General features: G+C 38.8%; 1 protein-coding gene across 3 annotated transcripts in view; it reads left to right on the top strand.

The window, feature by feature from the left end:
• Nucleotides 1-27,333, top strand: part of LOC126236922 (ralBP1-associated Eps domain-containing protein 2) — a 125,048-nt gene that overhangs the window by 24,116 nt on the left and 73,599 nt on the right. For all 3 annotated transcript variants that reach the window (XM_049946585.1, XM_049946584.1, XM_049946586.1), the window contains 4 exons: nt 11,990-12,188; nt 13,996-14,230; nt 14,782-15,109; nt 17,056-17,148. In XM_049946585.1, the coding sequence (XP_049802542.1) occupies nt 11,990-12,188; nt 13,996-14,230; nt 14,782-15,109; nt 17,056-17,148 (855 nt within the window). The remainder of the gene's footprint in view (nt 1-11,989; nt 12,189-13,995; nt 14,231-14,781; nt 15,110-17,055; nt 17,149-27,333) is intronic.

Genomic DNA, 27,333 nt, shown 5'->3' with positions numbered 1-27,333 from the left:
CTAATGAAAGAATCCAAAATCCAGGAACTGAAGGCTTCCAATTGCCTCTCATATTTTGAAGCTCAGTGGAAATTTGATAATTTATATCAGGTCTCAGTGATGTCGACCTTTGCCACTACAGTGGCCAGATCATTGGCCCTACTTGACATATTTACTCCCTTAGCATCAACTGACAGCAATTGTGTAAACAAATTAGACCATGGGAGGTGATGGGCTTCCTCTCGTGGGTTTCCTGCACTACAATATGTGCATACCTGCCAGTGGCTTAAGGAGCCATGGAGTGTGGGTCCCACACCTGTCCACTCCTCTTCTTTTCCTATGGCCACAGCTGATAAGCCCTTACAAGATTCTGGAACGCCAAAGGTAGTGAAAGAGAGAGGGGAAAAAAAAAAAATCTTGGGAGAAGGCTTCTCCGAGTATTCTGTCTGGAGACACCAGATCCCCCCATAGCATCTTACTCAGAACCAATGTTCCTTGATTTCATTCCACTGCCACTGGTGACAGACAGTGATCCTATTGCCTGATCTGTCATTCTGGGCTGTTCATTCCTGACTTGGACACACTTAATGTGATAATTCAGTGGAACTGCAGTAAATATTACTCGCATGTGCTGGAACTACAAGAACTAATTTCCTGTTGTTCTTATGTGTGTTCATTTCCAAGAAACACAATTCCCTGGTGCCCATTCTCCAATTCCTTGAGTTATTTTCGGTCAGCACCATACTTGTCCTGAGAGAGCATCTGGAGGGGTCTATTCATTGGTTTGCACTGATGTTAGTAAGTGTAATCTCATCCATATTACATTGGAAACAATAGCAGTGCAAGTGTAAATGACCCCAGTAGTCACCATTTATAACATTTATCTTCCTCCACAGAGGGCACTGCTTACCTTGAGATGTTCACTGTAATCTAATAATCCTCTCTCACCCCTATTCTCCTGTTGCTCCTGCTTTCATATTTCAGTGTGCAGTAAATCATGTGGAGAAGCATCATGCCATCTGTCTTTCAATTTACCAGCTGATTTCTGATTTTGATCTGTCTCCCCTCAAATGATGGTATTACCACCAACTTCAGTGCCGTCCATGACACTTTTTTTGCTTATTGACCCAAAAAGCTCTTCACTCAATCTTGTGGTTTCACTACAGTGGTTACCACATGATGACCTTTGTGCCAGTGACTGCTTTCAGGTGCTCTTGTGACCACCTTATCACCATGTGATGGGCCAGTTACCATGTTGGACTTTCTGAAGAGCTGACTGGCAGATGTATGCATCTGTCACCTTCGTTTCTTCTGACACATTGCATCTGTGAGATTGTGGGAGGTGTCTCCGACGCAATCAGCTGCACTATTGGTACTGCTAATCCCCTTTCTACAGGTCCCAGCCACTGCCAGCTGGTGCCACAGTGGACCAAAGACATTGCAACAACTTTTCAGCATATTCGAGGGCACTGCAACATCTCAAACAATATTGTTCACAGAGCACCCTCATCACTTTTAAGTAGCTTCACACTAAGACTTGCTATTTAATTAAATGCAGTAGGAAGAAATGGTAAAAGTGTGTGTTTCCTCATCAAGAACATATGTCATTTTATCCCCAGGCGAGGGCCAAGCTTTGTAGTCTTCAGGACTGTCAACAAACTTCATGGGACTCTTCCTTCTGCCGCTGTGTCAGTTCTTGCCGAACACATTATGCTCTGCTTTATCATAGTGTTGTTATCCTCTTGTTGCAGGGATACCATTCGGATGCATAACAGACAAGTTGAAGACATATTTCCCTTCTTTATCTCCTTTCTTTCGCATTCCCCATCACACCGAATTATATAAAGACCTTTCACAATAGGGAGCTGCTGCAAACTCTTGACCAGGCACACAGTATGGCCCCAGACCATGACTTAATTCATAATTAGAAGATACAGCACCTGAATGTTACTCAAGGTCTCAATCTGCTTATGGTCTTCAAACATATTTGGCTAGAGAGTGTTTTCCCTTTGCAGTGACAAGATAATATCAGCATCCCAATCCTTAAACTAGGCAAAAATCCAATGACCATTGACAGCTATCAAGTGATTAGCCTTACCAAAATGCCCAGAAAATTGTGTGAAAGGATGGTAACCTGACAATTGTGTTGTGTTCTTGACTTGTGGACTTATTTGTTCCCCCTGTCAGTGTGGTTTCCAGGAGGGATGACTACAATCGACCATCTTGTTAGGTTGAAAACAGCAATCTGATTAGCTATTTCTTAATGGAAACAGCACATTGCAGTTTGTTTTGATCCACATAAGGCAAGTGACATTATGTTGCACCATCACATTTTATTTACTCTCTGTGACTGGGGCTTTTGAGGCTCCCTACTTATTTTTATTTATCGGTTTTTATCCCACCCGTTGTTTTGGGCTAAAATTGATACATCACTCAACTCCTCTTAGGTCCAAGAGAATACATTCCTCAGGCCTTCATGCTGAATGTTGCATTCCTCCTCATTGCTATCAGTGAGTAAGTGATCTTCATCAGACCGGCGGTCACCCCTATGTGGTATGTCAATGACTGTTGCATTTCGTATGGTTTCCGATATCTAGCTGTGGCCTAACGCTAGTTCAAAAGCACCTTCTGATGGGTCTCCACTTGGACCCTTTCCCATGGTTTCCAGTTCTCTCCTGCTCATACACGAGTCCTGCATTGCTGTCATATCACAGTCTATCCTGGCCGAAACCATACTTGGGTACCCAGCACTTGGACTTTGCTGCATGACCGTGATTTTTGGTACTCTGCATTAATAAAAGTCTGAATGGCTGCCCCACATTTCTCCAATCAAGACTAACAGCATGTGAAAGTGTAATGTTGTCTGCTTCCTTGCTCAAATCTCATGTGAAAGTGTAATGCTGTCTGCTTCCTTGCACAAATCTCATGTGGTTCAGATCGCGCTACTCTTCTCCATATTTACTGGGCTCTAGTCTCATCCTGATCAGATTATGGGTGCCAGGTTTATGGCTCAGTGGGACCTTTAGCTTTGAAATAATTGGATCCAGTTCATTATTGTGGAATGATATTGGCACCTTCCAGACTAGACAGTGTCCTTGCCAATGTGGGGATCTTACCTCTTCAGTTCTGAAACTGTTCAAGAGTATCAAGGTGCTTCTGTTATTTACACTGGCAGTTCTAAAACTGTAGATAAGTCAGGATAATCTATTACATCTCCCTCTGGTCAGGAACATCATTTGCAAGGCACACCCTCTGGTGTCTGCTGTTTATAATTTTCTTATGACCTTAGTCGTCCTGCCTGCTCAATTGCCTCTCTCTGGGTACCATCATGTGGATATCCTGGGGAATCAACTTCCACACTGTTCGGCTTAAGAAGTGATTGACTAACATTGACTTTAACAGTCCCAGGTGGGGATTTGTGGGTCCAAATAAACTCTCTCGTCACTCAGAGATTGAAAACTATCTGGTGGACTATGTGCCCCCCCAATGAACCCTGCACTGTCAAGGGGACTGCTGCTGAATAATGCTCTTCCTTTCATTTCTCCCACAAGGAATTCATGTTGTATGTTTCCACTGACTTAATCATTACAGATTATCCCACAGTTTGATCTTATGTAATGAGCCATGCCCACATTGCGGCTGCAAAGCCTTACAGATGTAGTTCATATCCTGGTCAAATGCTCCCTGCTTTTAGCTCTCCATGCTAAGCACGATATTGGGGCATCCCCTGCCACATGTTAGGCTTAAGGGACCCTCGACTGTACCTCCTTTGCCAGCTGTCTGTGTCATCCCTCTTTTACTCTGCTTCAATTGTTTTTATATGTGGTTAGCCCCCTTTTTTCCATCACACCCAATTTCCATTTTAGGAATTGTACCCTAGTGATTAGTGGACATTGTTCCCCTGTTTAAAACTCTGGGTACAGTGGGTCAGGAGTGATGGGGTGCCTGTGAGAGGAATGGCCCCCATCATATGCAGATCTCTTGGCGACTCTTGACTGACTCCAACCACTTACTAATCTGATTATTTCTCTCGCATTATTTTATTATTGCCAGGTCAACTGATATCCATTAGGTTTTTAACCTTATCACTTTTACTATTATGAATTGCTTTCAGTGCTTTGATTTTACCACACCAACAGACATTCATAATTCAATCAATGTCTAGCTTACGTCACAATATGTTAAAATCAGTCATAGTGTGAAAAACTTGGAAACTAAAAAATTTTGCATAGAGCAACACATAGAAGCATGTGCAGGTGAGCTTAAACTAAATAAAGGCACTTTTATAATTGTAGCTGTGTATAAGTCCCCATTGGGAAATTTTCAACTATTTTTGAAAAACTTTGATTCTTTGTTGTGTTGCCTGTCAAAGGAAAGCAAATTATTGTTTGTGGGGATTTCAATGTAGATTTTCTGAAAGAGTCAGATAGAATGCTTGACCTTGAAGTGTTACTTGGTTCTTTCAATTTGACATCAGTTATTGATTTTCCTACTCGGGTGGTACAGGAAAGCAGAACACTGATAGATAATGTTTTCATAGACCAAGATAAATTTAATCAAAAAACCTTTCCTGTTAAGAATGGTCTGTCTGATCATGATGCACAGCTAGTTACAGTATATGGTATAGCTCCATACAGTAATGCAAAACAGTCCTCCAAAATAGTGCATTCCATTAACGATTTAACACTTCAAGATTTTAGGGAAAGCTTGCAACAGTTAGACTGGGATGAGGTGTACAGGGAACATGATGCTAATTTAAAATTTAACCTATTTCATGAGGCCTTTGTGAGTATATTTGAAAACTGTTTCCTTATGAAAACAGTGAAATATAATTGTGAGAAACCATGTAAAAAGCCATGGCTTACTAAAGGGATAAAAATGTCTTGTAAACAGAAAAGGGAAATGTATCTTATAGCTGGGAGGAGTAATGATCCCGAAACAATGAAACATTATAAAAACTACTGCACTGTATTAAGAAAAGTTATTAAAAAGTCCAGAAGTATGTGCATTACATCTGAGATTAGCACATCTAATAATAAAATTAAAACAATTTGGAATATTGTGAAAAAGGTAACAGGGCAACCGAGAGCACAGAAAGACTGTAGTTCTATCAGACACAATGAAAAGTTTGTTAACAAGAAGTCAGAAGTAGAAAACATTTTTAATAATCATTTTTAAGTGTTGTAGAGAAAATAGGTTCCAGCATATTCATTAGAAAATGCAAGGCAGTATATGGAAAAGGCAGTACCTATGCAATTTGATAAAATTGAAATTCAATCCACCTCTCCTACTGAAATTATGAAAATAATAAATTCACTCAAATGTAAAAGCTCACATGGAATTGATGGCATTTCCAACAGAGTATTAAAAGGATTCTCAGCCACAAATGTAGTAGCTCACTGAAACGGGGAATTTTTCCAGGTAGACTGAAATATGCTATTGTTAAACCATTGCATAAAAAAGGGGATAGATCTGATGCTAACAACTACCACCCAATCTCACTTCTGACAGCTTTATCCAAAATTCTTGAAAAAGTAATGTATTCAAGGGTAGCATCAAATATTTGTAAAAATGAAGTCCTAACAAAATGTCAGTTTGGTTTTCAGAAAGGCTTTTCAACAGAAAATTCTATATATGCTTTCACTGATCAAATATTAAATGCAATGAATAACCGAACATCACCCATTGGGATATTTTGTGATGTCTCAAAGGCTTTTGATTGTGTGAATCATGAAATTCTTCTAGATAAGCTTAAGTATTGTGGTATGAGTGGAACAATGCACAAATGGTTTAATTCATACTTAACTGGAAGAATGCAGAAGGTTGAAATTAACAGTACAGATAGTCTACAAAAACCAGCAGAGTCCTGTAACTGGGGAGGTATCAAGAATGGTGTCCCACAGGGTTCAGTCTTGGGTCCCTTATTGTTCTTAATATATATTAATGACCTGCCACTCTGTATTCATGAAGATGCAAAGTTAGTTCTTTTTGCTGATGATACAAGTATAGTAATCACACCCAAGAAGCAAGAATCAGCTGAGGAAATTGCAAATAATGTCTTTCAGAAAATTGTAAAGTGGTTCTCTGCAAATGGACTGTCACTAAATTTTGAGAAAACACAGTTTATACAATTCTGTACAGTAAGTGGCATAAGACCATTGATAAATATAGACTATGAACGCAAGTCTGTTGATAAGGTAGAATATCAAAATTTCTGGGTGCGTGCATTGATAAGAAATTGGAAGAAACACATCGATGATCTGCTGAAACGGTTAGGTTCAACTACTTATGCTGTTAGGGTTATTGCAAATTTTGGTGATAAACATATCAGTAAATTAGCCTACTATGCCTATTTTCATACACTGCTTTCATATGGCATCATATTTTGGGGCAATTCATCATTAAGAGAGAAGGTATTCATTGCACAAAACATGTAATCAGAATAATAGCTGGAGCCCACCTAAGATCATCTTGCAGGTATTTATTTAAGGAACTCGGGATATTCACAGTACCTTCGCAATACATATATTCACTTATGAGATTTGTCATTGATAACCCATCCCAATTCAAAAATAACAGTGAAGTGCATAGCTACAACACTAGAAGAAACAATGATATTCACTATTCTGGATTAAATCTCGCTTTGGCACAGAAAGGGGTGAATTATGCTGCCACAAAAATCTTAGGTCATTTGCTAAATAGTATTAAAAGTCTGACAGTAGCCAACCAACATTTAAAAGCAAATTAAAAGATTTTCTGAATGACAATTCCTTCTACTCAATGGATGAATTCTTAGATATAAAGTAGTAACGGAGAAAATTAATTCATTAATTATTTTGTGTAAAGAAAACTTATGTTAAAGTAACATGTTCCACATCATTAGGAAATGTTGTATTTATGATCTATGGAACAAGGATTAGTGTGTGTGTGTGTGTGTGTGTGTGTGTGTGTGTGTGTGTGTGTGTGTGTACTAACTCCAGATGAACTATCGCTTGACCAAGGGACTGATCATCTAGCTGTTTAGTCCAGTAACCTGCAACCAACCAATCAGATTATATCACCATGGACTAGGGTCAGCTTTGATTGTCTAAATTTCACAGACAAAACAAAGTTTATGTGTAATAGTCAGTTCACAACCTAGTGACACTACAAAACAGTGCTTTCATTTTGGACAAGTGCAAGTTGAAAATGATTTAGAAGTTGTTACTAGCATAAAAAATGTTAGTAAATATGTGAACACACCTCTCCCTACTATTAAAATTAAAAATATTTTTTTAGATTTGTAAGATTAGATTATGGTAAGTACCGGCTGTATAAGTAATGAGTGCAGACAATAACTGATTTCATAACAATTCTTGAAGGTGATTTATAATTAATGTGATTAATTGAATGGCATTATATCAACAGTGTAAGGAAGAGAAATGTGGAATATTTGCAGTGAACAGTTCAGTATATGAAGTATGAAATCGGACAAAAATGCTCTTTAGGCTCAAATGGCAGCAACTACACAGTTTGTATTAAATTTTTAACTAACAAACATGAGCTGAATCTGATATGACAACTGCATGCTTATTGATGAACAGATATAGTGTTATACAAATGTGCTTCCTTTAACACAGTAATATTTAACAACTAGTTTCGATTGAAGATTATTTCAGTAGTTCAGTGCTTGCATCTTGAATAATTGCCCAGAGAATCTTTGGTTCAAACCCAGATCAGCTCTCTGAAATTTTTTTCCATATTTCTCTTCTTTTGCCTCTGGCATTCTTTGTTCATGTGGAGAATGCAGAGTTATTTTAAGTTTATGACTCAGAGTGCAGTTATTACAATAAGATTTCCAACAATACAACTGTTTCTACTGTGGAGAAGTTTTGAAGAGCACACTGTTTGACACTTATTTTCCACCTTCTATACAGCATGACACCATCAATAATAAATAGCATGTATCTGTAATGTACCATTAATATTTGGTTGAAGAACAATAATCATGCTGATAGCTGATTTTAGAAGTTCTAACAAGTGTGTTTGTGTTTATGTAGATCATCACCAAACCTCATACAATTGATCCAATTTGAGTGATACACAACAGAATGGATTCCTGAACTGAATTCTGTTTCTGAGATAATGTAAAAATTGATCTACAGTCAGTGACATTTATGCAATTCACCCTAAAGTTATTACTTGATCTGCCTGCTCGCACTCCTTTCATGATACTAATTGTTTGTTGGTCCTTTCGTGGGATACAGTAGTTTATTCTCATAGCCTACATAGTGCACCTTATTGTTATTGAAATCTCACAGGTGAACAGAATATTATGGTGAGATTTTATGTTGCAGTGTGGTTTGCTATTCTGCAGAGCAACTGTAGAACAACCAGTCTTACTTATTGAATACCTAGACCAGCCAGAAAATAAGTACTTTGCAGAGTAATGAAGTGATAGAGGCACCACCATGATGTTGGATTGTAGTTTTATAACTTTATTCCAGTGAATATACCTCACTAAACAGTTAAAAAGGGTGCAGGAATAGTGATACATTAAAATTTCTTACACACTGCAAGCTTAGGCCTATAAGAGGAGGTGGGAAGAAACAGAACTTGACTTTTTGTGCAGTTATGACAAAACTTTAGTTTCTAGTTGTTAAGTACCAACAATTAGGGTGAGTGTATAAATGTCATTGACAGTGGATCAATTTGGACCTTAGTTCAGAAAATGAACCTAGTTTATGAATCTGCTACGTTTTGTAATACTAAACTTGTATCAAATGATCTATGTTCAGTATTGATCGAAATTAATATGGAACATACTAGGATCAAGCAAGGTTACACAGTGGTTAGTGCACACTGCACTCTCATTTGGGAGGACGTTGGTTCAAACCCACATCCAGCCATCGAGATTTAGGTTTTCTGTGATCTCCCTAAGTCATTTGAGGCAAATGCTGGGATGATTCCTTTGGAATGGCATGGCCTTCTTTCTTCTCTCTACTTCCCTAATCTGATCTTGTGAGCCATCTGTAATGGCCTCTGTGTTGACGAGATGTTAAACACTAGTCTTCTCCTCCTCCAAACATACTAGGCAACTCCATTAAATCGGCTGTTGACATGAATCTCAGGCTTTGCTCACAGATATTAATTGTTACACACATTTATTATCGAAGGCTTCATGTTTTAAAGGTGAAAAATAACAAGCAGAAGAGGGCACACTTCTCAATCTTCTTTACAGCAAAAAGATTTGTTGCTGAAAATCATCTTGGCCCAGTGTTAGGACATAAATGGAGGCAAAAACTGATAAAGTACTTATTACCAACAAAGCAAAGGCATGAAAGGAAGCCATTGCTGACTTTATTTGACAAAAAATGCTGATAAATTGTGACAGAAAATTTTAAAAATATCATGACGGCATAAACAAAGGACCAAGAAGGCTTTCGTGCACGACATTTGTCAGTCTTAGTTTTAATTACTTTAGTGCTTTTGTCCAAGACACTGTCTAAATTGAAACTTCCTAGCAGCTGGCCGCAGTGGCCGAGCGGTTCTAGGCGCTTCAGTCCGGAACCGTGCTGCTGCTACGGTTGCAGGCTCGAATCCTGCCTCGGGCGTAGATGTGTGTGATGTCCTTAGGTTAGTTAGGTTTAAGTAGTTCTAAGTTCTAGGGGACTGATGACCTCGATTGTTAAGTCCTGTAGTGCTTAGAGCCGTTTGAACCATTTTGAAACTTCGTGGCAGATTAAAACTGTGTGCTGGACCAAGACTCGAACTCGGGACCTTTGCCTTTCCTGGGAAAGTGCTCTAGGTTCTGGCAGGTATAAAGCTGTGAGGATGGGGTGTTAGCCATGCTTGGGCAGCTCAGATGGTAGAGCAAAAGGCAAAGGTCCCGAGTTAGTCTCAGTCCGGCACACAGTTTTAATCTGCCAGGAAGTTTCATATCAGCGCACACTCTGCTGCAGAGTGAAAATCTCATACTGTCTAAATTGTTTATCATGTAATTCCAAGAATAGATTCACTCTTTTGTGAACTAGGTGTGGATTTATTGGAACTCATTACCAGCCTCAGTAGACTCATCAGAATAATTAATGAAAAGAACAGTATAATTCTCAGCTCTTTAAGTGTCTCCTACCTTTGTGGTGTAGTGATGAGTGTCAGTGGCTACTAATGTGAGTCACAGTCACCTAATTTTTTTTTTTTTTTTTTTTTTTTTTTTTTTTTTTTTTTTTTTTTTTTTTTTTTTTGGTAGAAAGGTTTGGACTGGAACGGGAGCCTCTTTGCCTCATAAAGCCAAATGAGAAGCCTTTTGATAAAATATGCAGTAAAATCAACATGCAAACTGCTAAAGTTTCATCAGTAGAAAGGCAACAACAGGCTAGTGGCCATTCAGTATTCATTTTAGCACTTAAGCTTGTTGCAATTAAAATGCTGCACCACAGTGGCCTAGAATGCAAGAACAGCAAGTGACCTGTTCAGGCAATATGGTTTCATAACATAATGTTTTCATAAGTATATTTGTGATCAGTTCTGTAGCGAATTCATCATTTGGCAGTTAATGGATCACAGACATGAACAAAAACTGTTGCAGACCATCTCATTGCATCAGGCTTTCAGCTGGTTGCTGAGTATGATGCCATAATAATTATTACAGTTATTAGCTACTGATTTAGGCAGATTTCAGTATGGACGAAAGTTCCAAACAATTTCCATGTTAACCGCGGGCCTGCTACGGTCGCAGGTTCGAATCCTGCCTCGGGCATGGGTGTGTGTGATGTCCTTAGGTTGGTTAGGTTTAAGTAGTTCTAAGTTCTAGGGGACTTATGACCTAAGATGTTGAGTCCCATAGTGCTCAGAGCCATTTGAACCAATTTCCATGTTTTAGAGCTATTGATATACAGTGCTAAAGAAACTACCAGTATACCTTGCAGTAGAGGTATACATCTGTATTGTCTGCTTACTGGCTGTTAAAGATGTCATTGCTTATTTACCTGCAAGTGCTTAATAATTTCATTCATCACTGCACTTTATGAGCAATTTGGGAATTTGGTAGATTGACCTTCGGTGAGCACTGGATTGTGTATAGTTTAAAACTGTGTGTGTGTGTGTGTGTGTGTGTGTGTGTGTGTGTGTGTAATTACTGCTTTTCAAACCGAGAGAGCAGCTTTGTGAAAGATGTTCAGATGTTCAGTCTTAATAGGCTGTTGTTGAAATCCATAAAAGTACTGTTCATTACAGTTAGATCATATTTTCCAAATTCTTGTTTAAGAAATTATCTGCTCTAGTTACTTACGTTGCTGATGTTTTCCTTAACCATTACTGTTGATAGGTTGTGAACTGGTAACTACATTTGAACTTGACTTGATCCATGAATTTTGCTATTCAAAATTAATCACAGTTCAGAGAGAGAGAGGGGGGGGGGGGGATCTGTACTTTATATTCATACAGTACAGATTTTTGAGTTCAGCTTGACCAGGGTTAATTTTTTGACCCGAATCGAAGATTGGCCCTTAGTGGCATCATGAAGTAGTGCTGTAAGCTTCAGAGAGACATTTAATTTTCATACTTCTTTCATCTAAAGAGTATTAACTCCCATTTTATTTTTCACGAAATTGCTTTCATTACTAAATTTTTAATCACTTCATTACAAAAGCTCGTGGACTGGTCACCACCTCTGCTGCTGCTGCTGCTGCTGCTGCCGCCGCCACCAGCATCATCACCCCTACTTTTCTGGATTTATCATTTGTTTTCAACTTCTCCCCCCTCCCCCTACACACACACACACACACACACACACACACAAAATGTTCCGAGGCTGAAGTGAAATATTTCTGCAATTTCTATGACTTGTTATTATGCTTAAATTGACACAACACACAGTTCATTGCAAGCATTTCAAGATATTCAAGGTTGTATGTGGCTGATAAAACCAAGGATATCAACTGTAAAGGCTGTTAAATTGTCAGATAGCATAGTTAACTATGCAAAGTTGTGCATGTGGCTTTCAAGTGAACCTCTACGTGTGTCTGAACAGGTGGCTGCTGGGAGAATGGCTTGCAATAGTGATGTGATTGGGAGACATTCTCCAACTCATAATGGACGTGCTCTGTCACTATCAAGTGGACAGAAGAGTCGATCACCAGAAGCATCAAGCACAGCCAGTGACTCCCCTACCCCCACTAACAGTGTACAGGAGCGCAACTGGGCAGCAGCTGCACAGTGGCATGGAATAGGTGTGTTTCTTTCAGTGAATATAACTCTTCTTAACTTTTATCATACATTTATTTCTGTGCATGCATTACAGCAGGCAGTGGACATAATTTTAATTTTAAAACTCTTATGCACTCTGTACCTGCACAAGTAGTATTATAATTGATTGTTCCCTGTGAAGTCATTCATAAATTTGACATGTTAAATTTCAACTGAGTCTGTACTGTAGCTGAAAGTTCACATAAAATTACATTAATGACAACATTCCATAATAAAATATACTGGAAACATAATAAAAAACTTGATTGACACTTGTTTACAGTTGAACATGGTAAAGGTGATGTTTGCGGTATATCATTACTCGCACTGTCAGAATGGTTGTGGCAGCAGCAGCATTGTGATTCCAACTGGATACATTTATACACTTGCTGTTAAAGTGCAGCACTGAATTTATTTCACAGGATCATAGTGCTTGTATTAATTTTCTGTGAACTTTCACTGCTAACTTTTGATAATCTGGAGGAGTTAACTGTTAATGCGCATGTATCAAATAACACTGAAACTAATCACAACAGTAAGGTTTCCAACCACAGGTAAATTGGCTGTGGTAAAAGGCGTCTGAGGTAGTAGTGCAGTGTGCTATTGTGAAAAGAACACGTCACTATCTGATGCATTCTTGAATAGGTTTTTTCTGTGTTAGATGGTCTGTAAGCAACCAGTTGTCAACGAATATAACAGTTATAACTATGTAGTGCATGTGATACAGAATTACAGAGAATGTAAGGACAGTTCAAAACTGTTTACTGTTCTGTATGGTTTCCCTTGGCCACACAATCATCATCTAAGTGATATCTGTTTCACACCATACATTCTGAAGCTTATATGTAATCACTGGTAGAGCACATTAGAAATATACATTTCAGTTTTGTTTTGAGAACATGCCAAATATTGTTTGTAGCATTTGCTGCTCCCTAGTGACTTCATGTTTTGATTTCCATGGACCAAGTTCAAACAAAAGGTGAATTATCTCAACTTTTGTGCTAGTACATGTGGCTGGACAGTACTTCTTGCTTTGCACACACATTCTGTTTCTTCAAACTGCCGATTCCATCTGTGAATGTTCTTGGTATTTGTAAGTGCTCAAATTAATCACTGATTAAGTTTTCTCAGAACTGTAATGACAGAACGACAACAATTAAATTCTAACATGCAGAATACCTGCTGTACACTTGTGATATGAAACTTTTCACTTACACATTACCTTGCATAAGTGGAACAGGTAGAAAACATGAAAATTGTTGCTCTACAATGCAAAAAAGTGTTCCAGTGATTGTTAAACTAATTTCTTTTAAGATATATATAATGAGAATAGACCTTCAGTCTTTAAACTGCGGCATATGATGTTGAAAACCACGTTTAGAGCTATTTTGCTGTTTGGATGGTTGCTAAGGTTACAAATAGGATGACTGCAGTCAGTGGGCACACTGGTGTGATTTAATGCACACAGCTACTAGTTAAGCTTTAATCAGAGAAATGGTAGATGTGCTCTGCTATAGCTCCTCATTACTGTAGGACTGTCATCTACATTTGTAATACTAGTAGGAGAAAAGTGTACATACTGTATCACATCTTTTTCTTGACGCCCTGTGTATCAAACCAAATAATGAAAACTGTTGTTTGCAATTTCAGAGCACCCAAAAATATTAACACACTATTTACAGCTATATCTAAGCAGTCCCTGCTCACTGCTTTAATTGGTGATTTGTGAAAACTAAAATTGTGAAGAGTTTTTATATTCAGATAAAAATTTTCTTTTCTGATTAAAAATAGTATGTGAAGAACAACGACAGTTACTTGGGACTGAAGAGGAGTCATCGGACCGCCATAGCAGTGATGATGATGGTGACCCATCAGAAGTGTGGACAATCACTGAAGAGCAACGAGAATACTACACTGCTCAATTCCTTTCACTGCAACCAGATCCTGCAGGATTGGTTGCTGGTTCTGTTGCACGTCTTTTCTTTGAAAAATCAAGGTTACCTGTTCATGAGCTGAGAAAGATATGGTGAGTCAGCACACTCTTAAAAATTGACATTACTAATAAATCAGAAAACTAATTTGTGGCAAAAATTTTGTCTTCTCAGAAAGGTCACTTGGGAAAGTATTGCCATTGCTGAGTTGTTGTTAAATCAATAAGAAAATTTGAAAGTGTTGATTTTTCATTTTTTCTGTGTGGTTGTCAGTATTAGCACCTTCTTTATACTAATTTTTTGTGATTTGAGATTATAACTATTTTCAAATTAACTGTTTAACCAGCTACAACATTTACTTCATTGACCAAACTTTATAGGACCAAGCTTTGTAGGAAAAAACTTGCTTTAAATTTTATACATGATTTTACCACTCGTCCAACATATGCCATTATTTTTGCCCAAACTTCCAGTCCTTATCTCTGCAAAGTTCTTAAGTGATGGATTGTTACTCACTAAAAAGTTATTTCTGCCTTTTAAAACTTGACAGTCCTTATATAGTTTGTGATGTATTTCTGTAGATCACAACATTTGTTTTGTAAATTATAGTTAGTGAGCCTTCTTAATTAACTTAATGTGTGCACAGGCAACTCGCTGATGTAACAAAGGATGGTGCTCTCTCTATTGAGGAATTCAACACAGCAATGCACCTTGTTGTACTCCGGCGTAATAACATAGATCTGCCAGACTGTTTACCACCTACTTTGGCTCCACCACTCCCAGCATCAGTGACACAGCCGCCAGCACCCCCACAAGCACCTGTACAAGTTACTTCAGTTCCACCCCCTACAGTGGTACCTGTACCTGAGCCGACGACAACATTGGTATCTGCAGACAGCCCTCCCAGCCCATCACCATCAGCAGGTGGTGACACCGATTCACCACTACGGGGAAGTAACAAGGATGTTAGTAAGGTAAAGTGTTTCCTGCTGAAGATGTTAATATTTACAGATTTTTATATTACAGATGGAGACTTGAATGAAGGTAAAGTGTTTCCTGCTGGAGATGTTAATATTTACAGATATTTTATATTACAGATGGAGACTTGAATGTTTTGGTTTCTATCTCCACATTTGGAACAGTTTTCAGATAATATGACAACTTTCGAGATGCTTATGCAAAATTGGAGGGACAGCATCAAAATGTTAGTCTTGATTGGGAGAAGCAAGGTTCTAATTGCCAACAAGTGATAATGATTTGTATTTGTTCAACTTCTGTGAATCACCGTTGTCGCTGCTGAGAGATTACTTATTTAATGTAAAGACAGCCCATCCTCTGTTTGAAGTAAAAATATTTGAACACATGTTCAGACATTAATGGCATTAGAAAGTAGTAATATTAAAAAAATAAAATAAAAAAAATAATAAATAAAAATAAAAGTTTCCCCAAAATTAACTATGAATTTTACATCTTGTCTGTAGTAGATCATCTTTCTAGCCTGAAAAGATGACTTGGGCCCAATGAAGTATGTGCATGTTTATTGTTTACTATAATCTGTTTGCTAATTCAGAGTTATTCATGGTGACTAAAGATGTTAATTTTAAATGTATTTGTATTCACAAAGCGGTGAGTTACTGGTAGGAACCTTCAACTATCTGTGCACTCTCTTTTATACAAAATGTACTGCATTAGTGGAGTATTGTTTGTTAGAATAACAAATTTGTTTCTTTTTTTTTTAGTGTGTAATGTTTGTGAAGTGATACAGTCTATCACGTTTGGTTCCGTATGGAACAGATATGTTGGCGACTGTATTTTTTGAACTTTAATTACATTCTTGGTGCAGTCTGCTAGGACATGGAGAGTAAAGAAAGAAATTTAACAAAAATTGATGCTAGACATTTTTTGACGATGGATAGTAGTAATATTTTTGTTGTTTGTGTGAGTTACCACAATTCAGTGGACTCCAGTTGGGGCACTATTGTTCTCAAAAATGAATCTAGAATGACTGCATCTGTTCTAAATCCCACCATGGGCAACATTTGTGCTGGGATCAGTTTCCTACATAGGAAAGCATAAACAGTGGTCTAAACTGGTTGATAATGAATTGTGTATGATTTTGAGTAAAAAATCCTTTGACTTGTGGTATGATGAATTTTTGGATGGAAAAACCATGCCTTGACCATGGGAGTATGCATCTGGATGTATTGGTGGTGTGTTTGAATGTGTATGTTATTACTGGAAAAAGAGCTGGTGCTTGGAAGTTAATGTGAAGGCTGTTTTCGGTTAAGTGTTGCTGTGCTCCATGCATTGACCCACTATAGATGAGTGGTTGCTTTTCCCTTATTTCATGTAGGATGGAAGAAATGTTATTCATGATGAAAGGAAAGGTAGATAGTCAACCATATAGAAAGATAAAAAGCAGCAGCATTATTATCGACACATTTCTTTAAATCTAAAACATGGTGGAAATATGTTCTTAAATATGTACATGTTATTTACTACTTGTTTACAGTAAAACTTTGTCCTACATCAGAGACGAGACATACTGTTTTAGCGACTGGTGAACAGAGATGAAATATACAATTTACTGAAAGGAATGTGTCCGCCAAGTTTGCTCAAATTAAATGGAATTGATTATAATTTTGGTGTTAGATCGTTACATGTTAACCATTTATCCATGTGACTTTTAACAAAGTGTGAGACGTTAGTGTTAATCACTAAATGTCCATTGACATCAACGCCAGTGCATTTAAAATACTTTTGCTTTGAATAAATAATTCCTTCATGGGAAAATGCATCAGTTTTCGTAATTGTTCACAAAATTCTATTTTTGATGAATGGAAACAATAGATTGTAGCAGTGTGCAATGGTGTAATTGATCTACACCAACATTTCAGTTAATTTGGCTTCATTTTTGCAGTGGACAAAGTTTGTGGACTCTCCCACGAGTTCTGTATCATCTCCAGGTCCAAAGCCAGTGAATTTTGATTTCCATAAATCAGCTGTTGAACAGGTAAAGTAAGAGACCACTTTAATGTATTCTATTGCTACTCAGCTGTTATAGCATAATATAAAAGAGCAAGTGTGTGTGTGTGTGTGTGTGTGTGTGTGTGTGTGTGTGTGTGTGTGTGTTGTGGTACACTTTAGTGTGTATAGATACAGTTGCACAGTGCTATTACTGTTTTTGTTTTTGTTGTGTGTAACATTTAACATCTTTGTTAAATAGTAATTTGGTGATTGCTTTTTTGAATGTGGCAATTTTAATCAGTTGAATGTTGTGAAAATATGGCATATTATTCGTAAACTGATTATGGAACCATTGAGCAAGATTTTCAGCTGAAGATGAACAGCGTGCATTTGTGACATTGAGCATACCATATTTATTAGATTATAAGACAAGGTTTTTTTTTTTTCCCAATTCGTCATTTAAAAAATACAGGGTTGTCTTATATTCATAGATTAAACTATTTCTGCATAGGTTATAATGTTTACATTGTTTAATAGAGTACATAGGGGTCGTCACACATTTAAATATGAAGCTTTGGCTACTGAGGTCATGTGCAAATTTACTTTTAAGAATTTGGAAGGGCAGGTATGGGCAAATAATATTTGCCTTCAAACAGGCTCGAGATGTCCTGATATGACAGAGCTCTCGATACAGTATTAATGGTGCTCGAACAATCACGTGACATTTGACTCACGTGGTGCTAGTACAAGGGATGTGTGCGGAATTATGAACTGGCCACTATAGCAGTCTATTGCTCTGCTTAAAATTTGACAGTCTTTTAAAACACGGGAGGAAATAGCACCACATTCTATCATCTTATGAACCGTTGTTGTATTTGAACAGGTTTGCAATAAAAGTTCTCACACATGTATGGATACTGTGTATAAACATTATGCCACTTTTTAATTGGAGGTCATTACTTGTTTCTGAAACCAGATAAATATTTTATTTCAGACTGTACTGATTTACTAAGTGGATTGAAAGTGAGAAATTCAGTCACTGTTCACATAATAGAATACCGGGTGAAAACATTACCAGCTTTTAAACAGCTTTAGAATATGATGCTGACATTCAGACAAAACAAGGAGGAAAATTTATCTAGAATGTAGTGTCTAACAAACGAAAAAAACTGACTGTAATTGTTGTTGCAACAATAAGTTACAGCGGCAAGACCCATTGGCGGAAATGTATAAACAGATGTTGGTAGCTGTCGGGATGAGTGCAAGTATATGAATTGGACTGAGTATTGTTTGCAGTCTTATTGATGTATTAGTTGTTGTTGTTACATATGAGATGCACCTAGTATATATTGCAGTTTGTTTCACAGCTGCTCAAGCTTAGCACTATACAAGGATCAGAGGGGAAACAGTGATACCAGCTTGGCTGTGAACTGTGATGAAAGCGGGGAGGGAAGTAGTGAGTGGGCAGGAAATTACGTCGTTTTGCCAATCATGGGAATCTAATACTGCATACTTTGGCTTTTCAGGACCATGTAGCACACTTAAACTGCGGTTTGCCTGAATCCATTTGTAACTGAAATTGAGTCGACTTAAAAATTGGAAGCAGTACAAGTCTACAAGATGCACATGTTTTTGAAAATTTGATATTTTTTTTAGTATTGACCCAGTTTGCAAATATCGTAGATCCGGGGCTGATGCACATAGCAATCTGAGTTATTGTGGGTAGTCTTCTCGCGACCCATGTTTACATTTAGCAATTTTGCCGTTTCCTCTTTGTTTACTCTCATGTCAGATGAAAACAAAACTGATATCTGTGGCCGGGGGCTATCAAGTGAATTAAAATACATTCACATAATTACGGAAGGCTAATATATGTTATTAGTTTCAGATTTTATTTTATTTCCACCTTTCTGACAGTCAAGCATTAATCGCCTTGCAGAACAATGAAGTTATTTTTGTCTGTTTGCTAAAGAAATTTGGCCTTCATTAACCTTTTCCACAGAGGCAGTCAATGTATTTGAAATGAAATGTTTTTCCACAGTACTGGCTAATTTCAACTGTTCACTGCATTTCAAGTGCACGTTTTCATCTTCTAGCACGTATGGCATTGTGCCACAATAAAGAACCAAACATAATACAGTACTGGTGCTCCAAGAAAATGTACACCCCAAAAACCACCCTGAAAAGCTTAATATCAGGTCGAGGTCTACCTCATTGGGAATCTGGACATACTAATGTGCACTTTAAGTTGCAGTTTAAATGTGCACATTTTAGTATGCTTCGCGAAATTCTGGTACTCTTGGCGTATCCTGTGACTGTGACGGTAGCTGCGCAAGTGGGGTGTCACCTGTTATCTGGCGCTCTCTGGCAACTGCTGAAATGAACCAATTTCTAACAGCTCACAGAAAAATATTGCGAATGCTGATTTGAAAAGTGTTCCTTTCAAAGTAAATATCCTTTTACGTAAGTTGAACTATGCGCGAGAATCTACCATGAATTTCTTAAATCGCAGAGCGTTTGACTCCCATTTAAAAATCAGCTCTTTGATGACAAGCCATTTAGAAGAATTTTGAACCCTGGAGATCAGAAATTTATGTCATTATTAAAAATTTTACTGGCACATTTGTGATATATATTAAAGTGTAATAAGTGCAAAAAAGATCAACATTATATGCGAAAGATTAGCTGCTCTTGCAGCTTATTAACCTTAGAGACCAATATTATATGTGAAAGCTTTTCTTTTCTTGTAGCAACACTGTGTATATTAATTTAAACCATTAACTTGTGTGTTACCACTACTTAACAACAATGCTGTTGGCTGACTACATCACACTTCCTATGCTCTGAATATTCGCTGTAGGGACCGATGACCGTAGCAATCTGGTCCCTTTAATCCCACAAACCAACCAACCAACCAATATTCACTGTCATCGGCTGGCGACATCACATGACATGAGCTATGACTGGCTTCCAAAGTGCATCGCAATCTCGATTTCAATGATTTGGAAAGTAACATGCGGTGTTTGGTGGAGTTCCAATGTATACTTTCATAATACAAAAATACACAGCGCACATGTTGCTGCACGTCAAAGATATTTCCAAAACGTGTATTTTTCCCTGAGTTTCATTTTCTAAAGTACCGGGAAATTCTACACCCATGTCTAAAACCATAATCATTCAAAGAATTGATACATTTTGCAGTTCCAAGGGAAAATATACTGTCACTTAAGACAGAAAAGTGTGTTTTCACCTGGGAGAAAGTGTATTTTTAACCAGGAAATCCGGCAAATTTTTTTTCTAGTCCGCGTATATGACCTGATGATGATGATGATTCAAAATAGTGAAACCATTTCTTTTCGATAATTTTATTTCTCCTTGTATTATCAGAATGTAGACAGTCACTAAATGACATAAATTTAGAATGGGTATAATGTTAACATTTTAGCAGATACTTTGTCAGTAAAACAATTTGTAATTTTGATTAATTAGACTAATAAAAAAACTAAAAAAGAAACAAAAAAAAGCTTTTCATAAGAGGTCTCTTGAGAAAAAAGGGGTCATCTTATAATCAGGATCATCTTATACTTGGGTAAGTGCAGTACATTACAGCCCATGGCACTGTAGAAAAGTGTACTTTCAGGGTTGAGGCATTCAAAAACAAATGTGCCTCCTGGTGTGTGACCAATGGCAAGAACATAAGTCCTGCCTAGGTTGGGCATGGGTTTTGGGACTCCTGGGTGCCTGAGCTGAGGACTGGTGACAAGGACCATCAGTCATCTGCAACAGCGCATGTCACAGGAAACATGGATTGTGGCTTAACTATTAAGGTGGTATATATATGTCTGCTTGTGTCTGTATATGTGTGGATGGATATGTGTGTGTGTGTGTGTGTGTGTGTGTGTGTGTGTGTGTGTGTGTGTGTGCGCGCGAGTGTATACCCGTCCTTCCTTCCTTCCTTCCTTTTTTCCCCCTAAGGTAAGTCTTTCCGCTCCCGGGATTGGAATGACTCCTTACCCTCTCCCTTAAAACCCACATCCTTTTGTCTTTCCCTCTCCTTCCCTCTTTCCTGATGAGGCAACAGTTTGTTGCGAAAGCTTGAATTTTGTGTGTATGTTTGTGTTTGTTTGTGTGTGTATCGACGTGCCAGCGCTTTCGTTTGGTAAGTCACATCATCTTTATATATATATATATATATATATATATATATATATATATATATATATATATATATGTCTAATAGTTACTAGTTGGTGATCTCTGGAGACCTGCCTCTACAGATTAACCACCTGGGTCATGAGAATGTTACAAACATCTCTATGAACATCTCAACCTGAAGGTGTACTGTTTGCTGATGAGATGCATGGTTGTCTAGGCATAACAGTCGCTAGTGGGCATTCTTTGGGGACCTGCTGCACCTCAATCGTATAAGGCTTTTTTTAGGCAAGCAGGGTTCTGTCTGAGTGGACCCTAATTTCTCTAGCTGCTTATAGGAATGAGATGGAACCATCAAAATGAAATTCTTTAACTCTCAGTGTGGTAGGTGTAAAGTTTGGGAGTACTCACACCCATAGATCAAAACTAACGAGGGAGGCTAATTCTCCTGATAATCAGTTGGTCTTTATCAATGGGGGCTCAAGGAGTTATAAATCAAAATGTGTTTGTGGTGAACAAGAGGAAAGAGGGGACATTTGAAAAAGTGCCCCCTTTCTATATTCATAATGGCTTAGAAGGGCTTGCTGGAATCTTAAGGGCTATTAAACAACTGCATAATGGTTCTTCGTTGGTTGAAAATAATGGATAAAAGCAGGTGGAACTTCTTAAGAAGTCACACATATTGGGTGACCATGATGTTGTTGAGGTGCATACCTCTCTCAGCTCAAGCAAGGATGTGGTCACATGCCGTGATGTTACAAACTCGGATGTAACAGATCTCAAACAAGAATAAGCATCACAGGGGATAGTAGATATGGAACAAAGGACATGAAGAACTAATGGAGAGTGTGAGAAGACTTCCATCTGCAGTGCCACCTTCAATTCTCCTGTGCTGCCTGAATAAACTATGGCAGGGTCTCTACAACGTAGGGTTAGGCATTTTATACCTAACCCTATGAGGTGCTACAAATGCAAGTGATTTGGCCACACAATGCTGAATTGTAGAGGTAAAGTGATTTGCAGGAAATGTGCAAAGGCAGCACATAAACCTGGCACTGAGTGCATGGCTCCAGTGATATGCATCAGCTGCTCTGTAAGCCACCCAGTCTGGAGCCAAGTTGCCCAGTTTTTGCTGAGGAACGTAAAATTCAAGAAATAAATATGTTACAAAGTGGATCCCTTACATGGAAGCTGAGAAAGAATAGAAGGCAATTAAACACCCTGTCTTTGCCATTTCTTTTGCTTACTTGGTGAAGAAACCTGTCCCCAAGGTAGATACTGTGACACACACGATGACTAGCACCCCATTATCCGTCATCAGCACCTGCACTTGCTCCTGTACCTGCCAAAGCATAGAAGGTAAATATATAGCAATCCATGCAGCTCCAGTGGAAGAGAAAGAACTACTTTAATGTGTACACTGAAAAGGCACTCCAACAGTAGAGTGCCTCTTCACGTTCCCTTTCCCACTTTCCTCAAAGGGAAAGGGGCAGGAAAAGGATCACAGCGTTGGGATTCAAAGCTGTCCCGGGCACCATCAGATGCCATTGTGGCATGTCTGACAACTGGGGACATCATCATAGATTTAAATGCCTTGTCACCTGATCCAGACAGCCTTCACCTCTCCCCCCTCCCTTCCTCTGCCCCTCACTCCCCCTAGTTCTACAAGTGTCTCACAATACCAGCATTAAGATAGGGTTACAATAAAACTACACTGCCAAAATGGCTTCCATACTACAATGGAATATGAATGGATACAGGACCCACATGGAAGAACTTAGACTCCTTGTACAGAATAGACCTATCTGCCTATGTCTCCATGAGACACATTTTAAAGCTACTAATACACATGTACTTGGAAGGTATCACCTTCTTAGGAAAGGCGACCTTACTGGTGACAGGGCGAAAGCGGTGGTAGCAGTGTAAATTTCACTCCTCACCACAAGACTACAAGCAGTTGCTCTTAGGAGAGTGGCCCATTGTTAACGTCGCAGCATACTGTCTGTGCATTCCACCTCATGAGCCCACTGACAGTGACTGCCTCAAGCAGCTTACTGCTGAACTGCCCTGACCCTTTCTCTTTTTAGGAGTGCTCTATGGGGATCCAACACCACTTGCCCCAGAGGTCAGATACTTGAGGATTTCACTCAAACTGCAGACATCATATAGATTAACTTCGGTCCTGCTGCACATTTCAGCACTGCTAAAAGTTCATCTGTAGCAATAGACCACTCCTTGTACTTGCCTGTCCTAGCTGATAATGCTCAGTGGGAAGTAGATGATGACCTTCATGGCAGTGACCACTTCCCCATTTGGATCTATCTCCCAGATGGAAAAGATCACGAAAGGAAGCAACTGAGATGGTTCTTCAGAAAGGTTAATTGGTTGCTATACAGACAGTTAGCTGCTTTCAAGGAGTGTAAAGGTGTCCAGGACTGGGTGAATCACGTAACAACTGTGATTCACCAATCTGCTGATACATCCATCCCCAGGCCATCAGTAGCACGTAGGAGGCAATGTGTCCCTTGTGGAATGATGAATGTCATTCTTCTATCACGGACTGGGGAACAGCTTTGTGAAGATTCATTCAGTGCTCTATAGATGCGAATCTTGCAACCTTCCTCATGGGGAAAGCAAAGGCTAGGAAAATAATTCGCGAGAGTATGCAGAAGTATTGGCACGAGTTCCTTAACTCGATCAATAGTTTCAAACCCACAACCAAAGTATGGGAAGCTATTAAGAGGATTTTCAGATGGCAGTTACAACCACCAATAGCAACTATATGAAAGCAGGTTGGTTCCTAACATTGCCAACAGACGTTACTCAGACACTGGCTTCATCATATAAGACAATCATGGCCCGATTCTAGCCAGGTTCCAGCTTTCCGTTGTTATTGGGAGACACAGGAGAGGGTTGGTTTTGATTTCTTTTTCCATCAACATGGAGGAATACAACCAGCCTTTCTCTATTTGGAAGTTGGGTTCTGCATTGTCAGTAGCTCGTGATACTGTGCTTGGTCATGACCTGACAACATACAGCATGTTGAAACAGTTGGACCCATGTTTGAAGGATATTCTCCTTCAACTCTTCAGTGAAATTTGAATAACAGGAGATTTTCCCAACTTGTGGAAAGAATATGGTTTAATCCCAGCTTTAAAACCAGGGGATGATTACCGTATTTACTCGAATCTAAGCCGCACCTGAAAAGTGAGACTCGAAATCGAGGAAAAAAAAATTTCCCGAATCTAAGCCGCACCTGAAATTTGAGACTCTAAATTCAAGGGGAGAGAAAAGTTTTAGGCTGCATCTCCAAATCGAAACAAAGTTGGTCCATTGTAATGAGACACAATTGAGGTCGAATGAATGACGATACAGCTACAGTAGTTTGGTTTGAGTCATAAGCTTAGCAGTTAAGCTTTACCAGGTAGCCATTGCTATGCGTCAGGTGCTCCGTCCGTATTTAAACTGGTACCCTTCCTTTTTCACGTGCTTCGTCTGTTTTGAATTGATTGCTTATTGCTTATTTTTCTTTGATCTGATAAGTGCCGTATTCTTTGTTATAGGTGTTTACGTCACTTTAAACTTAAAATGCATTACTGTACTGTGTCGTGCATTGTTTGTGGCATTTTGATAATGAGTGTTTACGGCCTGTCGCCGCTCGCGGCATGGCTTGCTTTTGTGCGCGCTACCACCGCTTGCAGTAAAAAAAGAGAGAGAGAGAGAGATAATAGACTGCGTATGATAGAAGATGTTCTGAACGAGAGTTTAGGGAAAATTTTTCTCCGTTTGAAAATCTTTGCAGGCGCCTCTTTAGTATATTACATTCTGCACAGAAATTAGTCATCTTAGATTTAAAAATCTAGTCAATTTCTGTGCTTCACTTCTGACTGTATCACTATTAGGCATAAGAATAATACGAATATAAACATGACAGGATATGTATATTCTTCTGAATTTGCTGTTGTCTCACTCTAGTTTTGTAGTTTATTGGACAGATAGGATTTAAATGAGATAGCAGCAAACACGAAACAATACATGGCAAAATGTTTATATTTGTATTATTCTTATGGTGAAGAGAATACTGCATGTGATTCACAATTCATAAAAATTCCTATTAGCAACCATCTCTTCTCACAGGTAGGAAAAAATTCAGAACGTAGGGTTGGCCATATTGACAAACATCCCAAACAGTCTTGCCAGTCGGATTTTCGTAGTACATTGAAATGCTGCCACATTCTAAGATGAACAATACGGAATTTGTATTTACTTCGTTGGATAATGTATGAAAATGCAGTGTTTGAAACTCGGGGCGGAGAAAAAAAAGCTCGTCTTCCACCTTTTTTAAATTTATTTTCTGACGCAGAGGTTTTGGTGCCAGTATTTATCTTTGTGCCTACAAAGCATGCCCGTGTAGCGCTACATATATTCGATGGCAGAAGTTAGTTGTGGCAGCGCACACCAACATTTTTCAGAACTTCCGCTTGCTTTGCACTCAATTCTAAGCCACAGGTGGTTTTTTGGATTACAAAAACCAGAAAAAAAAGTGCGGCTTAAATTCGAGGAAATACGGTAGACTAACCTCAGTAGTCACTGTAACATTAGTCTCGCAAGCTGCATAGGAAAGTTGCTTGAGCGTATAGTCAACCGGTGTCTAGTGTGGGTTCTCAAAACCAGGTCTGTACTAAGCCACTCTCAGTGTGGTGTGAGGAAGTACCTCTCCACACTCGATAGGCTGACCCTGTTCAAAGCAGCTTATACTCAATAAGCTTTCTTCCCTAAGGAACACTTTATCAGTGTCTTTGTCAATTTAGAAAAGGCCTATGAGACAATTTGGAGGCATAATATTTTGTTGCACTTCATATCAGTAAGGGTTCTGTGGCCGTCTGCCCACTTTTATATGGTCTTCCTGTTGGACTGGTATTTTAGAATGAGGTTGAGAATGACCTGTATGACCATTTCAAGGAGGAGAATGGTGTCTCTCAAGGGAGTGTTTTAAGTGTTATGGCACTTGCCATTGCAATAAACAGTATTAAGTCCACAGTGCAGTGTCCCATGCTGTGTTCCTCATTTGTGGACGACTTCTCCTCCAACCTAGCAACAGCTACTTGCAGTTGCATTTGATGAACAGGTGGTTGGAGGAATGGTCTAATACCACAGGTTTTAAAATCTTGCAGGAGAAAACTGTGTATGGTGGTTCTAATCACTCCCACTCTCTCTCTAATTTACCTTTTATAAAATGGGGGGGATATGGTTATCATTTATAAGGAGAAGGTGAAACATCTGGACCTCACTTTTGATAAGGCTTTAAACATCCTTAAATGTGTCAGTCATACGTCTTTGGGAGCCTATAGGGCATGTCCACTCCAACTTTATAAGGCTTTTGTGTGACCCCGGCTTGAATATGGATGCCAGGTTTATGGATCAACAAGGCCTTCATATCTCAAAATGCTGGATGTGGTTTGCCATGAGGGTATTAGGCTGTGAACAGGGTCTTATTGCATGATCCAGTTGCTAGCCTGTGAGCAGAGGCTGGTCTGTCTGTCTGTGCTGTGTATTCAATGTCTTGTCCTTGTGGTTTGCCAAGCATACAGTATTGTGTCTGCTCCTAAATTACTAGCATCCATCTCCATTGTATAACTGCCACTGGAACAACTGTTCTGTCACCTTCCATGGGCAACAAAGCCATGTGGGATCTGTGTGATGGAATGGCTTGAGTTACTACAGGTCGGGGGGATTAAGGTCCAAAGCTAGGGGTGGAGTAGGGGACCCTCCTGTCTGCTGAGGAGGCCCAGATTATTTTTTGAATTGACAGCTCACAGGAAGAATTGTACCCCAAACAATATTTTTAAAATTAAATCTAACAAGATTTTACTTTGCCACCCAAATTTGATTACTGTTTACACATATGGGTCTCGGCAAGGGGATTTTACTGGCTGCCGTGTCGTGTTTCCTGACATGGTCATAACGATAGGTCTACCAGAGCATTTTTCAATTTATTACATATAATTGTTTGCTGTCCTGAGGGCAATGAGGCAGGTGATCTGATCAAATTCCCACAGTATCTGTTGGTCAGATGGAC

The sequence above is a fragment of the Schistocerca nitens genome, chromosome 2 (genome assembly GCF_023898315.1).
Source record: "Schistocerca nitens isolate TAMUIC-IGC-003100 chromosome 2, iqSchNite1.1, whole genome shotgun sequence".
Lineage (NCBI taxonomy): Eukaryota > Metazoa > Arthropoda > Insecta > Orthoptera > Acrididae > Schistocerca > Schistocerca nitens.
The sequence above is the reverse complement of the archived record's forward strand: the minus strand, read 5'-3'. Positions and strand labels throughout refer to the sequence as shown.